The 26233-nt window shown below is 38.0% G+C and overlaps 1 protein-coding gene across 3 annotated transcripts in view; it reads right to left on the bottom strand.

The window, feature by feature from the left end:
- Zranb1 (zinc finger RANBP2-type containing 1) overlaps window positions 1-26233 on the bottom strand; it is a 54720-nt gene that overhangs the window by 11716 nt on the left and 16771 nt on the right. For 2 of the 3 annotated variants that reach the window (XM_021169126.2, XM_029479543.1), the window contains exons 2-6: window positions 25693-25855; window positions 23455-24305; window positions 7003-7190; window positions 2130-2283; window positions 692-763 (exon numbers count right to left, since the gene is read on the bottom strand). In XM_021169126.2, coding sequence (XP_021024785.1) covers window positions 692-763; window positions 2130-2283; window positions 7003-7190; window positions 23455-24305; window positions 25693-25733 — 1306 coding nt within the window. In that variant the 5' untranslated portion in view covers window positions 25734-25855. The remainder of the gene's footprint in view (window positions 1-691; window positions 764-2129; window positions 2284-7002; window positions 7191-23454; window positions 24306-25692; window positions 25856-26233) is intronic. The other variant, XM_021169127.2, reaches the window with a different exon arrangement.

Genomic DNA, 26233 nt, shown 5'->3' with positions numbered 1-26233 from the left:
TTGTTGGTTTGGTTTGGATTTTGCTCTGTAGACCAGGCTGGCCTCGAACTCAGAAATCCGCCTGCCTCTGCCTCCCGAGTGCTGGGATTAAAGGCGTGCGCCACCACGCCCAGCTTATATGTAATTTATTAATGTGAACTTTCTTTTTTTGTTGTTGTTTTTTTTGTTGTTGTTGTTTTTCGAGACAGGGTTTCTCTGTATAGCCCTGGCTGTCCTGGAACTCACTTTGTAAACCAGGCTGGCCTTGAACTCAGAAATCCCCCTGCCTCTGTCTCTAGGGTGCTGGGATTAAAGGCATGCGCCACCACGCCCGGCTTAATGTAAACTTTCTAAATAAGTGAAATACATTGTGGTTCTGTAATAAATAATTCAAATTCCAAATACTTTACAATTTTGTTTTCCAAAAATGTTTAACACAGAAATATATCCATTCTAGAGTAAGTTGTAGAAAACAAAGATTTTAAGATTTAATATCTGTGTTTGTTTACTCTATCACAGTCTTTTCTGTTTTACATTGTTAAGTTTTAGGGCTGGGGGTCAAATCCAAAACCTTGCATATGAAACCACTATGACGCTACATGTTTAATTTACAACACGGCAGGACACCTCTCTAATGGAGCATTCCCGACATTACACACGATGAAGCAGCTAGCTGGGTAAAGGCACCTTATAGCACTCATCACACCCTTACCTTTTTGAACATCTCTATCAAGCACCTCATCAAATAATTTTTCTTGAACTGTTGGAGGCAAATCTTCAATATCTGCATAGAAAAGTCAGACTTAAAAGCAGATCTTGTGCTTAATAACTTAATAAGTGGAATGCTAACCTCTAATAAAAACCCCTATTTACTGAAGTTGTCTCAGATATCTATAACATTATATGAAACATGATTATGTGTATGTAGTTTCCTTTCTGGGTTTCATTACTAAAATTCTTATTTAAAGTTAATATAAAAGTTGTAGAAAAACAATTACTTAAACATTTTAATTTGTTCTCTTCATATGGGCAGCTTCTGCACAAACCTGCTATTTTCAAAATTAAGAATTTTCTCATAAAAGTTAATGAACCAAGTCACTCTGACACAGTGCTTTGGTGACATTCCTCAAACATTCCATGTTCTGTCCAGGTTACTTCATAGAGCACTCTAGTGTAATAAAGAGCATTGCCCTTAAAAACCCTCTGGGGGAGCTGGAGAGATGGCTCAATGGTTAAGAGAACTGGTTGTTCTTGTAGAAGACCCCAGGTTCAATTCACAGCACCCACATGATGGATTATAACCATCCTTAACTCCAGTTCCAGGGAATTTGATGCCCTCTTCTGACCTCTGAGGACACCAGGCACACACAGGTACACATGGACACATGCAGACAAAACATTCATACACATGATTACCAGTATTTTTAATTCAAATAACCTAACCCATTAAAAACCTAATTTCCTAATCCTAATTCTTAATAGTAGCCAATGAGTATGTAAACAGACAGACTTAAAAATAAAGGGAAAATTAAAAATAAGAGACTAAAAAAAGAATATTCAAAAATAAAAGGGGGAAAATTAGTATATGTATGTTTGTCTTTAATATGCCAGGTATGGTGGCATATGCCTTTAATTCCAGCACTTAAGAGGGAGATCTCTTTGAGTTCAAGGCCCAGCCAGAACTACACAATGAGATCCTATCTCAAAAAGGGGGGGACGGGGGTGGGGTGGGGGGCACTTACTGTCTTCTAACCAAAGTGTTTGTTTACAAGCAGTTCTTGGATGAGTCATTTCAAGAATAAACAGAACAGATTGTAAGATCCTAACCTATGGAGCTAACAAAACGGCTCAGCAGCTAAAAGCACTGGCTGCTTTTCCAGAGGACCCTCGCTTGATTCCTAGCACCCACACAGCAGTTCACTATTGCCTCCCAGGGATCTGACACCCTCTTCTGGCCTCCATGGGTACCAGGCACACATATGGGGCACAAATATACATGTAGGCAAAACATCCATACACATAAAATAAAAAACCCTAAAACTCCCAACTTACTTGCTTTCTTTTTGTAAGTTTTGTACTGTATTTTTACCCCACATAAAAATGTAACCTTAAGAAAACAGAGTGCTTTTCATAATAAATTTTGGGGTTACCTGCTGGTAATGTAAATGTTACAAGGTCAGTCAGAAAATAGCAAGCAAAATCCCCCTTTCTCTGGTGAAGAGAAGCAGCTATTTCTCTCCGGATTTGTTCTGTCAGTTCAGGACACACCATTGCTGGAATACACTTTGCTGCTTGTTGAGATACCTTAAATACAGAAAGAAACTTCCCTCTGTATCTTGTATATCATAAATAGAAACAAAACACAACAGCACTTAAGAGCAAAATTTTCCCCAAATTCATTTTTAATGTTAAATATACTGGGTGTTATTTCCTTGCCAATGGACATTTACATCATCAGGACGACTGTTCAAGAAAACAGTCATTAAATGTGGAATGCCAACAAATGGTACAGACTTCATCTAGCACTCCAATTGTAGTTACTGTATGATGGACAGGGAATGATGGCACACACTTGTAATCATGTCACTAGAAAGTCTGAGGTTGGAAGATCAGAAATTAAGAGGCCTGCCTCACTACTCTCAAACCAACCAACCAACCTCTGTAGGAACTCTAAGTATAGGAAGAGCATCTATTAGTAAGTAATAAAGTGCATGCCGAGTGAGCCAGTCAGTTCTGCTCTCTGCTGTTAGCAATCTGGTGAGAACAAGTTGGTTTTCTCCTTACCAAAAAACAAATAAACAAACAACAACTACAACAAAAACAACAAAAATACCTTCATATTATAAATGGGACCTGGAGCAGCATGCCTTGTAGTAATTTACTGAAAGTGCATTTTGGTAACAGTATCATCTGCACATTTCTGATGTTAAAGGAGCCAGAGTTGGTAAGAATGCAGCAGAATTAACACAGCTACAGAACTCTTTGTTTTGATTTTATTGAGTGCCAGTACTATAAAATTTTTCATTACATTCTAGCTCCATGAACCTAGAAACTCAAAGTTCAAGTAACTAAAAATTAAGAAACAATTATTGGGTATTTTCAGAATGGACTATTTGTCAGATAACACTGCTAACAAATTATTTTTTTAAACAACATACAATGGACCTTGAATATATTTCAAGAAAAGCATGAATATTCCCTTCACTACCATCCTTAAAATCCTGAAATCTGTTTCTTATCTCTCTTTTTCAGCCTTATGACCTCAACCATCCTCCTTAGGCCAGTTGTGCTTAACTTGGAGTCCATAAATTGGAAAAGATTCACAGAGTTTACTACATAAGAATCCTTCACTTTCCTTAACAAATGGCTTAAACTATAAGGCATTCTCTTTTAATAAACATCATCCAAGAAGAAACTGGTTCTGTGCTTTTTCTATAAACATCTCCTCTTAGGTCAAATTTGCACCCTACCTTTGTACCCTCCCTAATGGCCCCTTTAAAAACAATCGCTGGCAACACCTATACTTTCCACTGAAAAAATTTAACACTAATTTTGTTCTTGACCTCAACCAACACTTCTCTTCCCTCACCCCAAGTTGGCCTATCAGCCCCAGAAAATATTACAAAAGTGGAAAATAAGGAGTTTCTTAAATTGATTCATAAAGCTGGGCATTGCCTTTAATCCCAGGCAGGGTGGCAGAGGTAAATTACCTTGAGTTCAAGGCCAGCCAGGATTACATAGTAAGACCCTGTTTTTTTTTTAAACAAACAAACAAACAAAACAAAACAAAACAAAACAAAACAAAAACCTCAGGAAGCACAACTTCTACTCTGATAACATTTCTGCATGGTCTCTTCAGTCATCTGCTTTAGGTGACTCCAGCTGCCATGAACAGCATTGTGAATGAACCCACATAGCAGGGATTTAAGCCTATAGCCAATAGCCCTTTGTGGATGAGCCTTAAAGCAGATCCTCTAGAGCTAATCAAGTTTTCTGACAACTGCCCTGGCCAACAGCTTCACAATACCATGTATGTATGGGGAAGTGCATGCATGTGCACGTGTATGCACATGTGTATGAGTACCCGTACACATTATTCAAATGCTTTAAAGAAGCTAGATTTTGATGCCATGACTCTCCATTCTCTTTTACTAGACAGGTCTCTCACTGAGCCTGGAGCTTATCATTTCAGTTAGCCTATCGAGCCAGCTTGCTTCTGGGATCTTCTGACTCTGCCTCCTGGGTGCTGGGATTACAGGAGGCCCCCATGCCTGTCCAACATTTTTTTTTTAAGATCTTATTTATTTATTATATGTAAGTACACTGTAGCTGTCTTCAGACATCCCAAAAGAGGGCATCAGATCTCATTACAGACGGTTGTGAGCCACCATGTGGTTGCTGGGGTTTGAACTCAGGACCTCTGAAAGAGCAATCAGTGCTCTTAACCGCTGAGCCATCTCTCCAGCCCTGTCAGTGCTGAGGACTTAAATTCTGATCTGTACACTCTAAGGGCAAACCTTTTCCCACAGAGTCATCTTCCAGGCCCTCTCATGGCATCTTGACCTGAACCATTCAGCTAAGATTCCCAACTCCTGCAAAATGTTTAAGTAACAAAATGTCTTGTAAGCTGCTAAATTTTGAGGTAATTTGTGACATAAATTATGAATTCATAGATACTTTAGCACCATCTCACCATTAGTCCCCAGACTGCTTTTAGGAGCCCAGTAACTAGAATGTCCCTTTTTGAGCCCTGTGTTCAAAAGCCCAAAGGAATCTATTAATATCTTTAAAAAATTTAACCCTGGCTCACAGTCATCTTCTTTTATCTGGTCACATGCCACCATTGACAACTATACCAATCACGATGACATCATCTGCAATGCAACAATTCTAGTAGATATTACAACACCAATACAGTCACATTTAGGACACTACAAAGATACTGTATTCTAGCCCACATTTCAAAAATCTAATCCCTCTACTCACAATGATCCCTTTTAGTAACGCATATCTAATACTCAGCAGCCTGCCTACTGTTTTCATCACAGCATCCACTCTTTCTGAACTTCCCTTCCCTCAGTCTACCCAACCTCTTCTCCTGATGTCACTGGGATCTTGAAAATTAAATGCAATGGCTAGCCAATAAAACTGAGTTTTCATCTACCTTGCATATTTTTTAATCTCCATACAGTATCCTGGACACTGGCACATTTGAATAATCAATTTATATATTTATATAAAGTATACCCAAAAAATGTACAGTGACAAAAACTGAACCCACAATTATCTTTCTGTACTTTTATTCTATATCTCGTTATGAAAACTAAAGTCTCCTATCTGAATAATAAAGTCATATCTTCAGGAATAGGATCCCTTATACCATCATAGTCTTAATTAACTCAATTTCTCCCCAAGCTTACCTCACATGCTAACTTGAAATGGGGTTTAGGTATCCTGTATGCACAATGTCCATCCCTAACATGACATAAAACAGGTGTGGCGGTGCACACCTATAATTCCAGTGCTCAGAAGGTAAAGGAAAGGGTTATAAGTTCAAAGTTATCCTCAGTTTCATAACAAGTGGAAAACTAGTCTGTGTTTTGACATATGAGATATATGAGATTCTGTGAAGGGGAAGGAAGAAAGGCAGGAGGAGCAGGAGCAAGAAGAGAGAGAAACTTGCTGAAATAGGATTTGCTCTAAGCATTAAGGGAAAACACCTCCCAAGTTCTTCCCTAAGTACTCAGTAAGAATCACCATTCATGTCTCCACTTTTCTAGAACTAAATAAAGGAAGAGTTGGCATACTCACAATTATATCTCCTCAGCCACAGAGCTTGGCATACAGCAGAAGTACTGAATAAATATTTCTTAGTTGAATGAACAAATAAAAGATAAGTCTCCATGTGTTTTAATAAAATCTAATGACTCAAATATTGTGGAGAAAAGCCCCGCTTCAAAAGGCTATATTGCTAGGGACAATGGTGTACATGAACAACTTCATCAACTCAGAAAACTGTGTGTATACGCATTTCAAAGCAAGATGTTGTGTGCATGGTGGATCACTTGACCCTGGGAGATCAAGGCCAGCCTAAGCAGCACAGTAATATCTCATCACAAAACGGGAAGAGGGTACATTGGTAAGACAGTCTATAATCTAAGCACTTGGGAGATGGAACAGAGAAGGATCAGAAGTTTAAGGCTATCCTTGGCTACGTACAAAGCTCACTTTGAGTTACACGAGACCCTATCTTTTAAGAAGCAAAAAATCAGCCGGGCGTGGTGGCGCACGCCTTTAATCCCAGCACTCGGGAGGCAGAGGCAGGGGGATTTCTGAGTTCGAGGCCAGCCTGGTCTACAAAGTGAGTTCCAGGACAGCCAAGGCTACACAGAGAAACCCTGTCTCGAAAAACCAAAAAAAAAAAAAAGAAGCAAAAAATCAAAAAACCAAAAAAACCATACCAGGGAAGGAGTCTCCTTTAAAATACTATGAAAGGAGCTAGCATGAGAGGTGGCTCTGTAGTTAAGAACACTGGCTACTCTTGCAGAGGATATGAGTTTAGTTTGTGGCACCTACATAACATCTAGCAACCAACTATAACTCTAGTTCCAAAGGGATCTAACAATATCTTCCGGCCTTTGAAATCACTGCACTCATATACATACACGCAAGCAAAAGATTCATACATGATAAGTAAAAATATTTCTTGAAAAAAACTATTAAAATCTCTTAAATGTAAAATAGTTTTTAAAACCAAGTAAAATGTTTAAAACATTTAAGAATAGTTTGAGAAAACACTGTTACATTAAAAATAAAAATTAGGGCTGGGAACATAGCTCAGTGATAAAACACTAGTATATATAAGGCCCTATACTCAACCCACAGTGTAACAACAAAAACAATAATAATGAAAAAAACTAAAGAACTTATTTCTTCAATATATAAGAACATTAAAGCTGGTGACAGTTCAGTGATAATACATTTATTTACCCCTAAATTCAATAACCCCAACACCATACTTACCTCTGTGAGCAATATCGCTAACATGTCCTGCCTCTGAAAGCGTATAGCCAGATGTACCAGAGTGTAGCCAACATCAAAAGCAGAAGGACGGTTCAGCAAGCGTACTTCATCTGCAGTAAGCTGGCGTGCAATGTCTCCTCCTGATGACTTGTATGCTTCTATGGCTGCTAAGTCACCTTCCACAACACCTAAAACAAGCACCAACATAGAAAAGAACTTATTTTGTTTCAAAAGGTATATACAGATGAAGTGACCACATTAAATTCTTTCAAACATTTCTTTGTCCTTCCTGGATCCTGGGATATCATTTACATCACCTAAAGAAAATAAGGAAAATTAGTATTTCTCTACATTTCAAAATTTCCAGACTAGAACTGCCTAGTTTGGCACTTACCTCTCACATCACGGCTAGGCTCCATTCTATGGATTAAAATTAATGAGGACAACCTAGTTTGAGAAACTAGACTTCACAGAAGAAATGAATCTTTATTGTTTTGTACTGACCCTGATTGCAAAACCCAAAGAGATGTACATGAGCTTTCAATTGTTATTTGGCTGTTTCTGCCCTTTACCTGCTGCTTGCTTTTTTTTTTTTTTAATAAAAAGAATTATTTATTTATATTATGTATAGGATAACACTGTAGCTGTCTTCAGACAGACCAGAAGAGGGCATCAGGTCCCATTACAGATGGTTGTGAGTCACCGTGTCTTTGCTGAGAATTAAACTCAGGACCACTGGAACCGCTAGTGGTCAGTGCTCTTAACTGCCGAGTCATCTCTCCAGCCCCCTTTAACTGCATTTTTAAAGCAGAACAAACACAGAGCTTTCTACTGTGCCGTGTAGGTCTAAAATAATTTTCATTTTAAGTAAAAATTGACAGCATTTTGATTTCAGAATCTCCTAAGACTTCCTCATATATGTTACAAATTGTTCATGAAGAGTCTATGTGTACTGATTCACAACTGTCATTGCAGCCCTCTACTTAGGAGATAAAAGCAAGAGGGCAGGATGTTTATGACAAGCCTGGACTACAACAATGATTTTCAGGCTAGCCTATGCTAGAGAAACAATGTCTGTAAAGAAAGTGGATAGTATATACCTTTAATCCCAGCACTTGGGAAACAGAAGCAGACAGATCTCCATATGGCCAGCATGGTCTATTTGGGGGGGTTGGGGGGGGACTGCACAGGCAGGGCAGTGATAGTTGTTAAAAAGAAACCTTATACAATTTTAAATATGCTAAAATAAAACAATTAGAATAGGAATATAAAATAAATACCATTTTTCAAAGCCATAAACCTTCTATTCCCATTTAACTATGTTATTAACTATCACACAAATTAATTTTAAGTAAAGAAAGTACTTACTGAGCAGCATGGATAATAAACAGCCTTGAGGTGGGTGATAATACACACTAGCTTTTAATAAATACAGTAAAACAAATTACCAAACTTTTTCTGTGTTTCCTAAGTTATATCAGAAAAAAACATTCTTACAAGTAAAATGCTAAAATTAACTAAACATATTCTTAGTGTGCTTTTGAAAGGCATTTTAATTGCCTGTTGAATTAGGACTTGAGATAAAGGTGCTCTTTACACCTGGTATAACACAACAGTCCCCTCTTTATTAAAGAAACCAATCTTAAAATTGATCATTTAATTTTCACACTCACACGATATCTGTGGTGTGCTCTCTAGGCAATATGAGAAGCACAAAAGACAGTAAGTACATGACACCAATCTTCCCAAAAATCCTTTTAAATCACATCTGTGAGACATGAATGAAGGTCAGCTTTACAATTTTTCAAACTCTGAAAAGTCATGGATCTTTTCTACAAATCTAACTCTGGCCCCAAACCCCAACACGTATATACAAACTTTTCAGGATAGGGTTCCTAAGAGCACATACATGATGTTGTGGACTGCATAGTACTAGTTCTTAGGTCTGTCAGACAGGAGGATCCAGTGAGTCTAAGAGCTTAAGGAGAGCCTAAGTAATAACAACAAAACTTTTCAACTCAAACTATAAATAAAAGCCGACTACATTTAGGCTAGGAGTGAAGCTTGCCCGATGGCTAGCCTTTTGCCATGCATGAAGACCTAGGTTAATCTCAAAACCAGAAAAACAAAACAACCAACTGTAACTCTCATGTTACTAAATAAGAATGTCACCAGGCAGTGGTGGCACACACATTTAGACCTAGCCTAGTCCACATAACTAGTTCCAGAACAGCCAGGGCTACACAGAGAAACCCTGTCACAACAAAACAAAACAAACAAAAAAGAATGTCTTCTTACAAAAATTTTAGTTTGCATTTTGGGTCAATACATTGCTTGCCACACAGTTCAACTATAATGCCAACCCTAATCCACTTTAAACATAGAGATTTCAAAACATCCTTGTGAAGAACGGTGCCCTAGAAGTCACTAGGACCAAACTGTAGTAGAGTTAGCATGAGACAACCTAACATCTTTCTGAAGCACAAACCTTAAGAGCACTTATAAGTAGTAATGCTTAAATCACAATTGTCTATCGGGTTAAGAGTTTACTATTTCTAATTATGTTCAAGTATACAAAATGCCTGAAAATAATTTAATGTAGTTTGTAGTATTCAAACTGGGTATACTCACCATCTCCTTTTATTTCTGTAATTTATTTTATTTTGATTGATAAGGCCTCTCAATGTAGTCCAAGTCTAGAACTCACTGTATACTAAAGGATGACCTCAAACTTGAGGCAATTTCACCTCAGTCACCCAACTGACAGGACTACAGGCATATGCCACTGCACCCTACTCTACAGTCTTTACAAAGACAAGTGTTTCCCCCGTTCAGTTCTATCAGAGCAGGAACTAGGGATGAAGTATAATTCAGTGATAGCACACATATCTAACAATCAAAAGGCAATGGGTCTGATCCCCAAAATAGGAAGTAAAAAACACTACATCTCTGTACCTTTTACAGATTTTGGCTTAAAACCTAAAAATATTATCTATTTATAAAATACATATCACACATAAAATGCACCAAGTTCTAAAAGTAGCCCAAGAGCTTGATCAGTATACCTGAATAGACAAGGAGGAAGATTTATGCATATGTGTACACATATTTAGACATGTATGAAACTGCTGTGTGCTCAAATACCTTTTCCCCCAAAGTACAAATATCAGGTAATCTAAAGCTAAATACCAAGTGACTTCTCTCTTTGGTTTGGAAGAAGAGAAGATCCTCTAACTCTGTCTTTCCTCTTCAGTTAAGTCACTATATAGCTGATGTCTTACAAGTTCTTCATTTGTTTCCGAGGGACTTCTGAAATTAGCACTAGCACATGGGGTGAGATCAGACCAAAGGCACACCAACCTAAGCAAACTAAACCTGGAACTACAACTGCCATTACTGCCTGCCTGTCTTCAACATATCCTTTCCAAAACTATAAACTGAACTCTATACTTTATGTCTCACACCTCAGAGCGCTGAGTCACATACACAGAGCCAGTCAGAATTTTCATTTGATTTGAATATCAAAAATAGTGAATTCTCCCCTCCCATTCAAGTCTTTGTTAAAACTCAAGCAGGACTATGCTGTTGTTCCCCAAAACACAGACCGGAGACAGAGGAGACAGGAAAAAGACTCCAACCTCCCAGCACACAAACAGGTACAATATTATACCTCTTTTTCTTTTTTTTCTTTTAAAGATTTATTTATTATATGTAAGTACACTGTAGCTGTTTTCAGACACTCCAGAAGAAGACATGAGACCTTGTTACAGATGGTTGTGAGTCACCATGTGGTTGTTGGAATTTGAACTCAGGGCCTTCGGAAGAACAGTCTTAACTACTCTTAACTACTGAGCCATCTCTCCAGCCCAATATACCTCTTTTTAATAACACTTTGGAATATGTAATTCCATTGTGTTCTTTATCTATACATGCTTATAGTTTAACTGGTAAATTTTCATCTACAAGGATTAATTTTTTAATTAATCTGTAAGAAAAAACAAAAACAAAAAAAAATTAATAAATTTATTAATTTATTACAGATCAAAGTTCATGAGAGCATCATGAAACTGTCCAAGTTTTGTTATATTTTACTACATATTGCTTAGAAAGAACTATTGATCAAGTTTAGAGTTTCTTCACTTGAGCTTTCACTGTAAGTTTGATGTTTAAAAGTACCTACCTGGCTTGTGTCATAAAATTAAACTTTAGCCACCACATTTTTCTGCTTAGGAGGTGGGAGGGCAACACAACCACAAAGATGTCCCTGAGCTCTTTACATTTTTAGCAACTTCTAACATCGGGGATAAAAGTAAGAAAAAGCAGAAGCACTGAAGGGGCAGGAAAGGGCCACAAATAAATGTTAAGCGATAAACCCTCACTTTATAGAACAAAGGCTGGGTGGGGTCGGCTGGGAGTAGGGAAGTTAAACCATTCTAAGAGAAGAGATAGGTATTATCTATACCTTCTCTTTAAGCTTCTGACCACTCATAATGTTCCCAAAAGTAACTGAAATACCTTAGTAGCCTTTAATTTAACAAACTTATATTGTGTGTTTCCTGTCCCTCCTTCTTTGTGTTATTATAAAGGCAAATAAAAAGAGAACTGGAAGGACTCTGAGGTTAACTCCAAACCAACCAACAACCACAATATCATTACACACTCAAAATTAGCTAATTACTGGCAATCAGAAACAAGGAGGATGCTAATGTACTTTTTAAATTATTCAGACTTTAAGTAAATGAAAGTGTATAGCAAATACTAGCTGCCAAATAAAATCTTTAAAAGGCTGCCACAACAGGAATAGCTCACATCACATTGTCTAATAAACTGGGCCAGAGTGGAGCCTAACATATTTTGAAGCCATGGGTCAGACTCACTGAGGACTTCACAGCTACTATGGAACTCCATTGGTAAGCATCTGGAGCTGGCTCATTAAATGTTTAGATAATGGACTTATTTTTTCCCCCATATATGGCACAGTTTTCAAAGTTTTGCCTTATTTTCCTTTATGACATAAAATCATAATGGTAACTAACTTTGAAAAAAATGCCAAATGGTAAAAAAAAGCCAGGACTTACCTGAACCCACATGGGCCAGCTCAACACTACCCTGGAGTTCTATGGTAGCTGTGTAACATCACAGCATGGTTTATGCTGTGGGGTGAGGGTAGACCTGGAGACAGCAGGCACAATTTCAGGAACCCTTAAAGAGAAAAGTTAGTTTTAAGTGGTAGTGTTCAGAATGTCCTGCAGGATGGTCAGTAGAAAGATGCAGACGTGGCTGGTTGTATTGATTAGGCAGTTTTCTCTTCCTAAGTCTTATTTAATTGACTTTGATACTAATAAGAAACTATCCCACCCAGTAACTATTTTTTAAAATATCCTTAGATGTAGTTTAATCATAACCTGGACTCAAATGTTTGCAAGAACCTCTTTTAATGCTCAAACAAGTATTGCATTTTTGTGTGTGTGTGAGAGAAAGAATGTGTGTGTGTGCTACAGAAGTCAGAGAAAATGTCACTGAGTGTCCTGCTCTATCATTTTCCATCTTATTCCTTTACAACAAAGTCTCTCACTGAAGCTGGAGATAGGCTGGTAAGCCAGAGAGCCCACAACCCTGGCGTTAATAAAGAAAAGGAGTTACGTGTTGTTGGCTACTCTTGGCTTTTTACGTGGGTGCTAGGATCCTAAGGGTGCTAAGGTCCTCATACTCACACAGCAAGCATTCTTACTCATTAAGTCATCTCTCCAAGGTGAAAAGCTGAATTGTATTTTAAATGCCCTTAGTATTTTTAACTGTGCCTTCAACTACACACAAGCAGACAAAATTACAGAAATAATTGGAGCAGACAAGACAAACTACCTCCTAGTTGCATTTTTCACATTATAACCAATGTCAACAAGCTCAGACCTGCCATTTCTATTACTAGAACAGCGTATCAGAACAATGACCTCAAAAAAAATCAATAAATGAGAAATCAGAAATTGAAAATAATTATTCATTTATATTTTATACGTATGTGTGTTTTGACTGCATTCCTGAATGTATGTGTACTATGTACATGCCTGGGACCAGAGGATACCAGAAGGTGTTGAATCCCTGGAATTGGAGTTATAATCAGCAAGCTGCAACGTGAGTATTGGGAACTAAACCCAGGTCCTCTGCAAAAGCAGCACACTAGACCATCTCTCTGAAAAAATTTTTTTTTACACATAATCAAGGCTAACTTCTTTTCAATCTTACTGTTCATTAAAACATCCTCTTTAAGCCGGGCGTGGTGGCGCATGCCTTTAATCCCAGCACTCGGGAGGCAGAGGCAGGCGGATTTCTGAGTTCGAGGCCAGCCTGGTCTACAGAGTGAGTTCCAGGACAGCCAGGGCTATACAGAGAAACCCTGTCTCGAAAACAAACAAACAAACAAACAAACAACATCCTCTTTAGGAAAATGAAAGGTTCAATGAAATAAGGAAGTCAAAAAGTTCCTAATCCTTTAAAATTACCTATTAACAATGACAGCACTGAAACAAATATAGTTTATACCTCTGAGCTCTTTCTTTCTTCCATCTCTGATCAGATTACTAACCCAACTATTATGAAAATATAAATTCCAAAGTCATAAATATGACAGGTACTTTCAAAAGAAAGGGGATCTTGACGGGCAAATAAAAGTACTACAAAATGCATACTGAAAGGATTTAAAGGAACAAATCATAAAAACCATCTTTAGTAGAGGCCATCAGAAGTATTTATAAATACTAGCAAGTTAGAGAAATGAACATGGCCTACAGTTTTGATATAACCAAAAATATCACTCAACTATACAATTGAAAGGAAGGGTCTTGTTTTTTTATTTTTAATGGACAATTTAAAACTGTACTTTCAGAATTTACATAAATGGTATATGCCAAACCCACATTCACCAGTGCAATCAAACCCAAAGGTTCTCTAACTTCCAAACAGCAACAAAAATTTAATCCCCGGCGCACACACACACTCAAGAAACAGAGACAGGTAGATCTGAGTTCAAGGGCAGCTTGGTCTACAAAGTGAATTCCAGGGTAGAATAGCCAATGCTACATAGAGAAACACCATCTTAAAAAAAAAAAAAATTATACACACACACACATCCTATACTGCCACAGTGTCTTGATTGACTTTGTTTAAAATTATTCTATTTTAGAAAGGCCTGGTAGCTGTGTCTAACCTTCTAACACTAAGTGTGGTGGTTTGAATATGCTTGGCCCATGAGAAGTGGCAAAATTAGTAGGTGTAACTTTGTTGGAGTAGGTGTGGCCTTGTTGGAGGAAGTGTGTTTCTGTGGGGGTGGGCTTTGATGTCCTATGCTCAAGCTCCATCCAGAGTGGAAGAGAGATCCTCCTCCTGGCTGACTGCAGAAGAGTCTTCTGCCTGCCTCTGAATCAAAATATAGAATTCTCTGCTCCTCCAACACCATGTAACACCTGCCTGCATGCTGCCATGCTTCCCACCTTGATGATGATGGACTGAATCCCTTAACCTGAAAGCCAGTCCCAATTAAATGTTATTGTTTATAAGAGTTACCTGGATTATGGTGCCTTTTCACATCAATAAAACCCAAACTAAGACACTAGGATACAACACTGTCATCTACAAAGTTCAAAGTTCATGAACCATGCATGTAATCAGCCGTGCATGATAACACATACCTTTAATCATAGCACTCAGAAAGCAGAAGGCAGATCTCTCTGAGTTCAAGGTCAGCCTAGTCTACAGATTGAATTCCAAGACAACCAAGGTCTCTAACCTACCCAACTCCCTGTGTGCAAAAATAAAACAAGCATGTAATCAAGTTGGGGGAGGTTAGGGAAGGAAATCACACATCTCTGAATATTTTCAGTTTGCTCTTTGTATTGGGCCACATTCAGCGCTATCCTTGGTGGCATATGATGTGAGTACCATGAGCTGGTGGTCATCCAGTCAGTGAATCATCAAGTGAGAAAGCATGTTATATAAATACTGAGTTCATGAAGACGAGCACAAAGCTATCACAGCCAAAAACATCAAACAGCAAAGTCTCCATCGTTTGCTACTGCAGGAAAAAGTTCCATAGCTTAACTAATGGTGGCCCTTACAAAAATGATCATTTATTCTGCACAGCAGTTTCAAGCCCTTATGCATAATACAAACATGATATGTCCTCACATCATGTCTAAAATTATCCTGTCCTTTCCTATCTTCTCTCTATATAACTATCCAACCCAGGTGTCCAGTTCAAAAGGCTGCTGCTGCCTTGATACACCAAGAGCTAAATTTCCTTATCCAGGTAAATAGACCTCAAATAGTTCACCCTTTTCTACAGGTCACGTCTACCATGTTTTATTTTTCAGTTCAACTGTGATGAATTCTTTCTGTGCATTCTTGACTCTTAAGTTTTGTGTATCTGCCTGTAAAACTCAGGTCAACTCTTTCATCATTCTCTACCTTAACTTTTTTCCCTCTTTTATTCCATGTCCAGGGGAGGGGTGAAGCAGATATGCATATGTATTGAAATCAGAGGGTAATAGCTGGTTCTCTCCTTCTACCATGTGAGTCTAAGGGATCAAACTCCAGTACCATGCCTGCCTATCTGCTGACATGCACCCTGTCATGACATTCATAGACTCTTCTACTGAAACTATAAACTCACTTTCTTCTGTAAGTTGCTTTGGTCAAGGTGTATTATCACAGCAAGAGATAAGTAACTAAAACAGTAATTCAGGTTTGTATTATATTATTTAGTTCTTTTTTTAATCTGTATTAACTACTGTGTTGCTGTGTAGGTGTGATGGAGAAAGAGGGACATGTGTGCCCGAGTGCACATGTGGAGCTCAGAGAACTACTCCGTGGAATCTGGTCTCTCCTTCCGCCTTTACATGGGTTCCAGGGATCAAATTCAGGTTTATGCAATGAGAGTTTTACCCACTAAGCCACCTCCTTGGCCCATATATTTAGGTCTTAAAAGATGAAAAAAAAATTTTTTTTTGAGACAGGGCATTGTGCATCCCAACTCACTACATAGCTGGAAACTTAAAACTTCTGATCTTCCTATCTCTACTTTTCAAGAGTTGGAATTACAAATATGAGCCACCATACCTGGCAGCTAACAACCACCTATCATTCCAGTTCCAGGGATCCAATGTACATTTCTGGCTTTCCTGTGCACCACATACATATGGTACATCAGGCAGGCAAAACACTCATATACATAAAAGAAATAAATCTTATAATATAGAAGACAATGATACACAGGCATTATTCAGAGATCTCAGAAGCACTGTTAGATAACGTCAACTCTGTAGTATTCCTCTCTCCTAAAAGTAACACCTAGTTGAATCTTTATCACAGAAAACCTTAAAATTCCAAATTGAGAGTTATTCTAAAAAACTGAAATTTTCACAAACATTAATGCCATAAAATTATAATTAAAAAAAACTGTTACTGCTCTAGACTAAAACACTGAACAGACAAAATAACTGAATGCAATATCATCTGCCTTGACTTAACAGGGTGGGGCAGAGCAATCAGAGGAACTAATGAATGTGGACTTCAGTACTCCATCTCCTGCATAATTATATCCTGAGTTTTGTGGGGGAAATGCCCGTGTTATTGGAAAATATACTAAAAGAAAGATTTAGGAGCAAAGTGTCACAGGTCTTTGACTAACTCAAGTGTTTCAGGAGCAACAGGCCAGGAAGAGAGAAGACAGGCACCAAATAGTGACAAAGTAGACAATGAAAAAAGAAGGCAAGACTATATCATCCTGTGCTCTGCTTGTGTCTTTCACACAGACTGTGATGTTTCTCAGAATAGGCTGATGATAGGAGCTGTCTGTAGGACTGGGAATGAAGAAAGAAAACGTAATGATTTTAATCTTACTGTAACTCGGAGTCTAAGTACATAGTTCTATAGTCCACTATGTAGTTCAGGCTGTCCTCAAATTTCTGGCAATCTTCCTGCCTCAGATTCTTAAGTGCTGAGACTTATATATGCCACTACATCCAGTTACAGTCCATTTATTAAATAAAGGTCTTTAATAATTTAATGATGCATACATTATATCATATAATCATATACATAATCAAGAATCACCAGCATAGGGCCCTGGGTTTGATAAAAAGCAGAAGGAAGGAAGTCAGGCTGGAAGGCAGGCCGGCCAGTCAGCCACATCTCCTTTCTTGGCATAAGAGGTACAAAGTGCTAATTGGCAAGCCTATGTAATCAATCATTTCTGAAGGCCAGAAACTGTGTCTCAAACATACCAGAAACAACCTGAAGAAAACTGACAGAGTTCTACATCTACCAGCACCAAACACCAATTTGCTTTACATACTCCATTCCTGAAGTTTTGTTTTTCTTTTCTGGTTTTGTTTGTTGGGTTTTTGTTGTTGTTTTTTGTTTTGTTTTGTTTTGTTTTATGAAATCCTCAGTGTCATGAAGTGTTCAAACACAGTTAAGTAAGGCCATACAAATGCACTGCCAGCATCTTAAAAGTTTACTTTCCTTTTACAGATACAGTACCAAAGATTTGCTACAGGAGCCTGAACATATTTCTTCAATTAAAAGCCTTTAATAGAATATTTTCATCAAAAGGCAGAATTGTCCAGTTTTAAATGTCAAAGACTATTAACTAATACTATCCCAGATCTATCTTTCTTGGTCTGCCTTCATTCGTAAGTAACATATTAAGAAACAAGACACACCGGGCAATGGTGGCGCACGCCTTTAGTTCCAGCACTCAAGAGCCAAAGCAGGCAGATCTCTGTGAGTTCGACACCAGCCTGGTCTACAGAGTGAGTTCCAGGACAGCCAGGGCTACACAGAGAAACCTTGTCTCAAAAAAACAAGGAGGGTGGGGAAGAAAAGAAAAAGAAACAGGACACTAAATCAGGAATCTTTCAGTAAAATAATCAGTTTGGCAAGTATAACAATGAAAGTTTACTAGGCAAAGTGTTACATTGCCTCAGTACTCAAAAAGTGGAAGCATGAGGGACTGGAATTCAAAGTCACTCTCCACTACCAAGACAGTTGGTGGCAGATCTGGACATATACATGGACCCTGTCTCAAAAAAAAAAAAAAAAAAATAATTAATGAATTACATTTTACAATTTAGCACTCGAATAACCACTACTGACCACAACTGAAACTAACAAGGTAGTGAACTGTTTTATTAACTTCCTCTCTAAATTCCCAAGAAATGATTTCTAAAACTGACACATTAGAACGAAAATCTGCTATTGAGCCCACAACACAGAAGTAATGACTACAAAGGAACTCCTAAAGAAGGGAAGAGCTCTAAAGATGAGAAATAAATTGTCCAAATAGTTGTAGTGTATGTAGTATATTGGCTGGTAAAATACAAACACAAATAGCGTGCTCGCGCGCACACACGCGCACACACACACACACAGAAAACATTAAGTGAAACTAATGTGACTGAACTGACTCCTGGAACGCTGTGAACTATAGCAGGAGACAGACAACTGCAGGCAACAATAAGCTTCCTATATGTCCCTTTATTTTACTACCTTCAAAAAGAGGCAACACTGAAAACATTAGCATTCACAGGCATCAAATATTATTCAAAAGTTCAAGAACCTGATCCTTTCAATCTAGTACTCTAGCAATACAGAAATTTCAACCACCTTTGTGCAGAAAAGCCTAGTAGCAGCATGCCTCCATAAGTCAGCCTCTGCACAATGTCTTCTGCCATACAACCAAAGAACTCTAAAGGACCTGAGAAGTGGTGTTAACTAAATAGAATCTTTCTGGTGCTCTTCCTCCCTCCCCAGTTAGTTGAGAGCTGGAGAGATGACTCAGTAGTTAAGAGCATTTGTTGCTCTTTTAAAACCCAGGATCAAGTGGGGGGGTGGGGCGCTCGCCTTTAATCCCAGCACTTGGGAGGCAGAGGCAGGCGGATCTCTGAGTTCGAGGCCAGCCTGGTCTACAGAGTGAGTTCCATTACAGCCAGGGATACACAGAGGAACCCTGTCTCGAAAAAAAAAAACAAAAACAAAAAAACAAAAACAACCAACCACGATCAGTTCCCAGCACCTACATGGTAGCGAAACCGCCAAGCAGCCAGCAATAACTCCAAGGCTATCTTTTGGCCTCCATGGGCACTAGTTACACACATGGTACACATACATGCACACATAAATGAAAAACACTTATACACATAAAATAAATATATTTTTAATTTTTTAAATATAATTAAAAGCTTTATTCATTTTCCACTGCTGCTCTATCAAGTTACTATAGATCTCTCTTGAGTTACAACAATGAAGCTCTTAAGACGGAGCAGCCCAGTGTGCTGGTATGCTCCTCTAACCCCAGCGTTCACGAGTTAGAGGTGGGAGGATCCAGAATTTGGGGTCAGCCTAAGCTAAATAGACACCCTAGTCTCAAAGTATCTTCAATAGTTTTGTTTTAACATGTTCATTTTCTTGATATAAAACCTTATACCATCCCAAGTAATAGTATAACAATCTCTCAAAAACTAGCCTGATTTTCTTCAGTGTAATTTAATCGAATTTTGTTTGCATTATTGTAAAATATCCTTTCCACTTAACTACATATGGATTTCAAAACTAAATTTTAATGACAATATGTGACTAATTACATGTTTAATCATTTTGTATTTCACAGATAAAGAAAAAAATACCACTAATACAATTTTACCAGTTTACTTCCTTGAGAAAAATCTTCAATTAGACAAGTTGCAAATATCTATCGCTCTACCATTAATACCTAAGCAAGTTGTGTTTATACGTGTGTTACATGCAAGTATATGCACACGTGTGAAGATGGACTGACATTTATGTGCATGTGTGGAGGCCAGAGAGAATCCTCTTATCTTTACTTTCAAGCTCTGAGATTGCAGGAAGGCATTATAGGACCAGGGCCTTTGGGTTTTTTTCCATGGGTATTTGGAATGTGAACTCAGGTCCTCATGCTTAGGAAACAACTCACTGAGCCATCTCCTCAGCCCTGTTACATTTGTTTCCATGTAGAAAACCTACACAGTATTTTTTTTAATGAACAGGGTGCTTGTAAAACCAAATGGACAAACATATTCTGACAAATCTTATATCATCAAGCTATGTTTCTAGTTACAATTGGGCAAGCTAGCTTGGGCTCAGTACACAGGATTCTAGCAAGGGGCCAAAAAGACAACTGGCATCAAGATGGAAACTGCTTCAGATACTGATTTTTCAGAGAATTAAGTTATAAGAACTGAAATATTAGCGCAAATATAAAAATATTTTTGCAGCTGACAAAAAAGCACATTTTAATACCTTACTATACTTTAGAAAGGTAACCCACTTTCACACATGACACAATATTGAGGATGGACCTTTCTAAGTATGAGGATACAGCTATGAACAAAACAGAATTCCTGACATTCAAGAAGCATAAATCTCAAAGAAAATACAAATAGTAAACAAGATGAAAAATGCATCAGAAAGTGGCAAATACGATTAAAAAGGAAAGCCCAGTAGCAGTGGGACAGGGCTAGGGTGGAATGTTAAGAGGGTCTCCCTGAGAAGGCGTAATCTGAGAAAAACCTGATGCTGGCTATAGTATTAGCTCAGGGATAAAACACTTAGCTAGCATATTCCTGGTTTTGACTCCCAGCGCACACACAAAGTAGAGAAAAGACCCAAAGAAACCAATTTAACAAACTATTCAATTCAGAGAGAGGAAAGGTCTGTGAGGTTGACCTATAAAAAACAGAATAAAGGTAGCTACCAGAGAAGGTGGTACAGACACTCTGAAGGCAGGAATAGCATAAGTGAAAGCCTCCCCGGGCTACACAGTGAGTTCAAGGCTAGCCTGAACAACTTTTTCAGGACCTGTCTCAGAAAAGAGGATTGGGGATATAGCTCAGTGGACAAGCTCAGCATACACAAAGCCCTAGATTCAATCCCCAGGACTGAAGAAATGAGAAAGAAGAAAAAAGAAAGAGAGAGAGAGAGAGAAAGCTATTAGCCAAGTATAACAGCAGATGAATCCCGTGGTAAACAATTGGGGGTGGGAATGAGGGTGTCAGAATGCAAAGATGACCTTATAGAATCTTTGAAAAACTTTACTTACTCCGAAGCACATGAGCAGATTGTTACCAGCCAGAAGGTAGAAGCAGGAAGATTAGGAAAGCTACGTGGTCTGTTCAAAGCCAACCTGGACTAATTTGAGAACTAGTCTCAAAATAATAGTAAAAAGGAGAAAACTGACATAGTGGCAGGCAGATGTCTGTGAGTTGGAGGCAAGCTTGGTCTAAATAGCACAACCAAGGATACATAGAAAGACCTCAGCTCAAAAAAATAATAAAACAATAAGAAAAAGACAATTTAAAAGACAGGTTAGGACTCAGTCAGCTGCACTTGCCACTCAACCATAAAGGCCCTGAGTTGAGATGCCCAGCACCTATAAAAAAAGTCTATCATGACTGAACTCTAGGAGCTAAGACTAAGCTTCAAACTGCTAGGACATACTTTTGGACATTATAAATTAAAAACAAAAACAACAATCATAACAAAAACCAACCTCGGCCGGGCGTGGTGGCGCACGCCTTTAATCCCAGCACTCGGGAGGCAGAGGCAGGCGGATTTCTGAGTTCGAGGCCAGCCTGGTCTACAAAGTGAGTTCCAGGACAGCCAGGGCTATACAGAGAAACCCTGTCTCGAAAAACAAAACAAAACAAAAAAACCAACCTCAAATTTAAGAGCTGAAAAGATGGGTTAAGAGCACTGGCTGCTCTCCAGAGGATCACAGTTCAATTCCCAGCACTCACAATGCAGTTCCCAATCCCTCCTTAACTCCAGTTCCAGGGAATTCATTCCCCTCTGGTCTGTGCAAGGGACTGTACATGTGATGAACAGACATATATTCAGGCAAAACAATCAAACACATGAATTTTTTTAAAATATGTCTAAAATTTCAGATTTCTTTTATTTTTAAGATTCATTTTTATTATTTTAAATTATATGTAGGTGTGTATGTACATGTGGCTAGGTACACCTGGGTACCGGTGCCCATGAAAGTCAGAAGATCCTCTAAAGTTGGAGTTATGGATGGTTGTAACCCATCTGATATAGGTGCTGAGAACCAAACTCAGGTCCCCTGGAAGAGCAAAAAGTGCTCTGGTGCTGAGCCATGTCTCTAGCCTAAAGAAGAAACTCCAGGTTTCTTGAGCACTACATCTATATCTTCCAGACTCATGGGGCTACATCCAAAAAGGGTAAATCACATGGGGAGTGGAAGGTAGCTATGGTTCCACACCAAGTTTAACCTTATAAACCACTCAAGTATTTCTAAACAAAAGTGAACATCAAAGTAAGCAGCCCATAGAAATAGTTTAAATAAAACCCAAACACCTGCTGAGCACTGGTGGCGCATGCTTTTAATCCCAGCTCTTGGGAGGTAAAGGCAGGGGATTTCTCAGTCTGAGGCCAGCCTTGTCTACAGAGTGAGTTTCAAGGCAGCCAGGGCTACACAGAGAAACCCTGTCTGGGAAATAAATAACTAATGCAAACAACTAATCTACTAATGGGAGGGGAGACTTAAAGTCACATGAGCACCTTCCGATGGGAGGGTTCTTTCTGTGCGTTCAAGGCCAGTCTAGTCTATATAATGAGTTCCAGGACAACCAAGGTGAAAGCCCCTATCTCAAACAAAACAAAACAGAATTAACAGCTTTTATGATTTATAGCACAAGTTATTAACTCATTAAGCTAGTAGATGGAGAAAAACTTCCTCTTACATGTCTCTGTCCTTTAACATTTCTACACAAACAGCCGGGCCCAACATTATATGTTTATGAAAGAACTAAAAACACAATACCCATAAATCATAATCTGAACTATGGATTCGCATTAGCTGGCTATGTGAAATCAGTTCTACCCAGTGTATAAATATTTACTACATGACATTCATATTAAGTTAACATCAGCATTTTCAAGGTCAATAAATATTATCTTCGTTCAACTTCTTGGAGTCACACATTTTTATGATATTTTTAACTTCTGACTAAAGCCTCTATCATCACAAGATGCTCACACTGTTTACAAACATTCAGAAACAACAGCTGGTGTTGCTCTGTCACATCTTGTTACAATAAATAAGAGAAACAATTTCAAACTCCAAGTATATACTTTCTCACAGATGTGTTAACAGTCTCTTTAACTTAAAAAGCATGTTCACAAGTAAATGTGGACACTTTGGCACAAGGCAGACAAGGTCACAGATACAGAACTTTATGCAAGCATACATGAACTATCACACCAAATAAGTCAAATGCAAAGTAATACTGACCCTCCTCTTATTTTCAAGCCATTTCAATGCCTTTTCCCATCTTATTCAAAATAAAGCCAAAAAAAACCCCAAACATATGAACAAAAAACCCAAAACAAACAAACAAAAACCCAGAAACTTACCCACACAGGCATTGAGGAATAGCCAATCAGTCTTTTTCATCCTATTTTTAATCTGCTTTAGTTTTTTAAAGTCCACTTCAAGTTCCTCCTTGGTACCAACAGCACCAGCCAATTCGATCCTCTGAAAATCCATCTTCACTTCCGAGTCCCGTTTTGTAGTTGGAGGTGATCTTCTTTGGCTATTACCACTACTGCAGCCTCCCCTCCATCGAGCTCTGTCTTGCTCATTTATTATTGAAGAAGCCTCTTCAGTCTCTGCCAACTCTATTGCTTCAATGTTATTAGGTCTGGGGTGGTCACAAACAACACATTTTTTAGCCTTAGCCCAGTTTTCATATGTGCAAACAGAACAAGTCCAATGCTGGGTCCTTGTATTCAATTTATTTCTATCATTGTATTCTTCACAAGGATCAACAGAAAAAGCAACTGGTCTTGAACCAGATCCTGAGGATTGAGGAGATTCTGTGGGACTCCTGGTCCTACGCTGGGATAAGCACTGGGTACATCTGATTGCTCTTGGCCAGTTCAAATATGTACACATGTGGCATGACCATTTATTTGCATTTTCCATGCTGTATGAAGACTTAACCCTTGGTCTTGCACTAGAGTCTGGGCATATCAAAGGACTACTTCCCCCTTCAGTACTGGAAGGATCCCAGTCTCTACCAACATCACTTGAACCACTTTTAAATGGATCTTCTGTAATAATTGTTCCACTGGGTCTCTGGGCACGACACATAGTACACTTGATTGCAGACGGCCAGTTTTCATACGTACAATATTCACAGGCCCACTTAATCCCATGTTCTGACATTGTGTACTTCTTGAAGTGAGTTATGTCAGGCAGGAAGCTATAAATAATTAGGACATTGTTATTAAAATAATAGCTACATAATTACATCTCTGAAAATATGCCCCCAAAATAAAAAATACCCTTCAACTTAGAAAATATATATTTCTTAAAAGACACATGTATATTTCTTATTGGATTATTCTACTTTTTTGGGGGGATTTCCAAAAATAGTAAAGATAAATTTCAAAAAAAAAGCTCGTAGACTTCAGGGTTTAATGAAAGTTTACTTTGGACTGCTGAAGTGATAAAAGGAGATGAATACAGAGTCTTTCTACAGGGAAAGAAGATAAAAATAGGCGAGTCACTAATAGAAATTACTTAATTTCAGCTCAGCTGTCACCATTAGTTTAGGAAAAGTTAAAAAGACTTGCAGGCAAGAGAAAAAACACAAACCAAATAGAACCTTAAATAACCACTCACAAATTGCAAACAATGTAGACTGTGCTATTTGTAGTATGTCTAATCCATGATTTCAGAAGCTCAAAGTCTTTCCTAATTATCCTTGCTAAGGGAGGAAAATAGCTTGAAAGTGGCTAGTTATTCACTGCTTTGAATTAGCACAGACAGAAAATATGCTGATGAGCACTAATCACAATTAACAAAATAACTTTATAAACTAGAAATGATTCTGATATTCTGTATTCTCAAAATATAATTATATTTGGAACATTAAAAATTCTACATTACTTATACTCTCAAGAAATTCAAATGGACAGACCATCTCTAAGAAAACTATTAGCATAAGCATGCCAATCTATTTCTAAATGTTCATATTTGATATCTGAAAAATTAGCATACACTAAAATGTTTGTTTATATTAAAAATATACTTGCTATCTATCTAAGAGGTCCTAGAAGCGGGAGGGCTGGACATGCCTGGAGTCCTAGCACCCAGGAGGCTGAAGCAGGAGGATCTTGAGATTGAAGCTAGCTTGGGCTACGTAATGAGAGACAAGTAAGTCAGTCAACATTCTCAGGACTCTACCGTGGATTTACTAACAATACACAATAATGAAGACTTTACTATTTAATGACAACTAATTCATAAGTGAAGCAGTTTATATGGCAAACTTAATGATATTTTAATGACTTAAATTAGAACACTAAACAACCTCTCAATTTTTCAATCTGTTCTAAACATAGTACTTCCCTATGACCTATTTTAACAAGGAAAAGAGAAAAGGTTCCTAGGCAGAGTGATAGGTATTTCTCCTTCCTAAACCTGGAAAGCCAAATCACTTTATAAGTGTATTTATTCTGTTCCTGTCTATTAAATCTACAGCCCACATACACAGTGACGTTTGCTAAGAGGACAACTTCACCATAGAAAGGATACTGTTGGATAGCTAAAATTAAAAAAAAAAAAAAAAAAAAAATCACACTTACTAAGATTTTAGTTTCCATGCTATAACCTCCACCTTGCACATGGTTACAATAAAGGTAAATCAGACCAAAGACAAGATTCAATCTTCATGCTGGCTCAGATTCTGACTTCCTCGGAAGATACTGCAAAACGTGTAAGTGGTTCTGTCTGACTGAATAGCTATTCCTGTAAAGGAGACCAAAACTGAATTTCACTTATAGCCTTCTATATTCAAAAGTATTTTTAGAAAGCCTTAATTTTAATCCATTCTATTTTAATTATACTTATTTTAATAACATACTATTTAGATTTTTACTTTAACAACGCAATAAAAACAGCTAATTTACTGGGCTGATCAGCCAAATTAAACATGAGAAAATTTCCTGCATAATGTGTTATGTGTGTGCACAAGCACATGTACATGTGTATGCATGTTTCCTTATTTTTTGGAGCTAGGGTCTCTACATGTAGCCCAGACTAGCCTCAAACTTGTACTTCTTCTGTTTCAGCTTCCTAGATGCCTGTGGTTGTAGGCATGTACCAATACAACCAGCAATAATATGA

Source organism: Mus caroli, chromosome 7 (assembly GCF_900094665.2).
Source record: "Mus caroli chromosome 7, CAROLI_EIJ_v1.1, whole genome shotgun sequence".
In the NCBI taxonomy this organism is placed as follows: Eukaryota; Metazoa; Chordata; class Mammalia; order Rodentia; family Muridae; genus Mus; species Mus caroli.
The sequence above is the reverse complement of the archived record's forward strand: the minus strand, read 5'-3'. Positions and strand labels throughout refer to the sequence as shown.